The sequence below is a fragment of the Austrofundulus limnaeus genome, unplaced genomic scaffold, assembly GCF_001266775.1.
Source record: "Austrofundulus limnaeus strain Quisiro unplaced genomic scaffold, Austrofundulus_limnaeus-1.0 Scaffold7, whole genome shotgun sequence".
Classification (NCBI taxonomy): Eukaryota; Metazoa; Chordata; class Actinopteri; order Cyprinodontiformes; family Rivulidae; genus Austrofundulus; species Austrofundulus limnaeus.
In genome coordinates, this window is record NW_013952409.1 from 2,352,914 (window position 1) to 2,355,392 (window position 2,479).

The following is a 2,479-nucleotide window of genomic DNA, read 5'->3' on the forward strand; positions in this document are numbered from 1 at the left end:
AGCCAAGAGTTTGCTGAGACCTGATTGGCTGCTTTGATACAAGCCCCGCCCATCGTTGCTAAGAGCCCCGGCTGAAAAGCTTTTTGATTGGCTTAAAGGCAGGGGGAGGAGGAGCGAGACTTCATTCATGAAGTCGGTGAATTCAACCTGGACAAAAAAAGAGAGAAATCCGAGCTCGTGGGAGGAACACGGCCAATCAAACAGCTCGAACTGGATCCAGTCTCCATATTCTTACTGGACCGTAAATCTGTTCATCCAGTTTTTGATAAAGTCTGTTTTTGTTGTCCTGACTCGAATGAGTAAATAAACAAAACTGTTTTCCTTGACAGTGTTTAAAGTGAGCCTGACGTGGCAAGATCATTGCTTGTGTYTGTCTGTTAGCAAAATATCTAAAGAACCATTCAAAGAATTTCAATGAAAATTTCAGAAAATAACCACTCAGTGTACAACTACAACTGAATCAAGTTTGGAGTCAACCGGATACAAGACGGCTGCCACAGTAAGGCAAACTGAGCAAACACAAAATCTGCAGTACCTCAGTCAATTTTAATTATATTAAAGTAAAACTTGCTGTGATGATAACTTAGGCTGATCCACAACAAATACTCTGAACAGTAATGGATTGTGTAAGGTCTTTGTTTATAATGTTGGTAAGAAACGCAAGACTCAGCCATSTCTGTCTGTTAGCAAAATAACTCAGGAACCACAAGATGGATTTCAATGAAACTTTCAGAAAATACTCATTAGGTGAACACCTACAAAGGATTAATCTTTTGGAGTGAACCGGATGTAAGATGGCCGACACAGCCAGCTGACCTGTGGAAGCACAAACATGGCTATAACTCAACCACCTTTGCAAATATTGCAGTGAAAATGGGTGTGGTAGTAGCTGAGACTGGTTCACAACTTGTGCTGTGAGCATTATTGGATAGCTTTGTTCATCTTCAAAACATTGCATTGATTTAAAACTTGCAGCGTGTGTGCAAATTTCAAAAAAACACAGTTAGAATTAACCCCATCAGTCGACACGTCAATGTGTGTGTGTGGGGGGGGGGGTGCTCGGCCTGTCAGAAAAAAAAAATCAGAGGTGAGGTTTGGACAGAAGCGCAGCCTGCTGGGTAATCACTTCCCGTCGGGATGTTTTTTGTGAATGGAGCTCATTATGCACGCAGCTCCATTCACAAACAGGCTCTCCTCTGCAGGCTGCGTGCGTGGACCCACTCAGCCCAAATGAGCACGAGCGCTTAGCGGATGGATTATAAGATGGACGGATATTTGGACCAACAAGTGCCTTACCCTTTAACAAATGTACGTATGGATCTACTTGTTCGAGTTTTTGTCTTGTTTTTGGTATTTTTTTTTACCCCCCACTTTCTTTCTGGTTTTTTGTTTGTGTGCGCGTCGCGGATTCTGCACGAGTTGGGTTTGGAAAAACGGCAGCTGCGCGAGAGAAAAGTGTTTCTCAGCTCGCTCCAAATGTCTCCTCCTAAAAAAATAAAAAATAAATCTAGATGAAAAATGATTTAAAAGTTGAATCCGGTCGCTCTGCATGTAGTTAAAGCTGTTTATCGGCGGGTTTCTGGTCACTTCAGTTCTCCTCCACGACTAAAATCTGGTTTTCTGCGAGCATCACACTAATTTATCAATCAGTATCTTTACTGTATTCGTTATTTGTTCATATTTTCTGGATAAGTAGCCCTAATTGCCATGCAGGATTGTTTGGACACTGATGGAGTCTGACTCTCCTCTTAACAAATATGGTTTTTGCAGAAGTCGCAGGGAAATGGGCCCCTAAATAGACTGTTGATGGCAGCAAAAAGGAAATTCGTGGACACAGAATTACCCCCTCAGGAATCTGAAGGTAACTAAAAAAAAAAAAAGACTTGAGCTGCTTTACATGATGCAGAGGAATGACAAGTTTTTCTTTTTCACTTCTGCTCAGATCTCTTCCAGGATTTAAGCCAACTTCAAGAGACGTGGCTCACAGAAGGTGAGACTTCCTTAAACTGGGATTTTATTTTACCTTTTTCCTTTTGGGGGGGGGGGGGGTGCTCATTAAAAGGTGATTCTGAGCTGAATGAATTAAGTTTACTCCAGGAGTTTTCTGGATGTGCTGATGTGCGTGTGAAACGCAGGTATGCGCTGAATGTAAACAAAACACTTTTGAATGCGTAATTTGTGCGTGAATGTGTAGAAATACATRCAAGTTTCCGTATGGCCCTGTGATGGATTTGTGAGCCCACCTCATGCACAGTGATGGATGGATGATGGTGTTAGGGGTTGGATAACAGATATAAAGCCCCTTTTCCACTAGTGCCACTTAGTGTAGTGTCGGTACGGTTCGGTACGCTTCCAAGCCGTTTCCCTTAGACCAGATCCGTGGAACYGACACTTTTTTTTAGTACCTACTTCGTTGTGGTTCCAAGCGGCCCCAGCTGACACCACAATGCGACGTCAGAACACTGTTCGTCACTGATTG

At 42.8% G+C, this 2,479-nt stretch overlaps 1 protein-coding gene across 1 annotated transcript in view; it reads left to right on the plus strand.

The window, feature by feature from the left end:
* Window positions 1-1,085: 1,085 nt before the first annotated feature.
* etv4 (ETS variant transcription factor 4) overlaps window positions 1,086-2,479 on the plus strand; it is a gene marked incomplete in the record, with an annotated part of 48,870 nt that continues 47,476 nt past the window's right edge. The window contains 3 exon segments of the mRNA XM_014032819.1: window positions 1,086-1,308; window positions 1,771-1,861; window positions 1,943-1,990. Of these exon segments, the coding sequence (XP_013888273.1) occupies window positions 1,252-1,308; window positions 1,771-1,861; window positions 1,943-1,990 (196 nt within the window).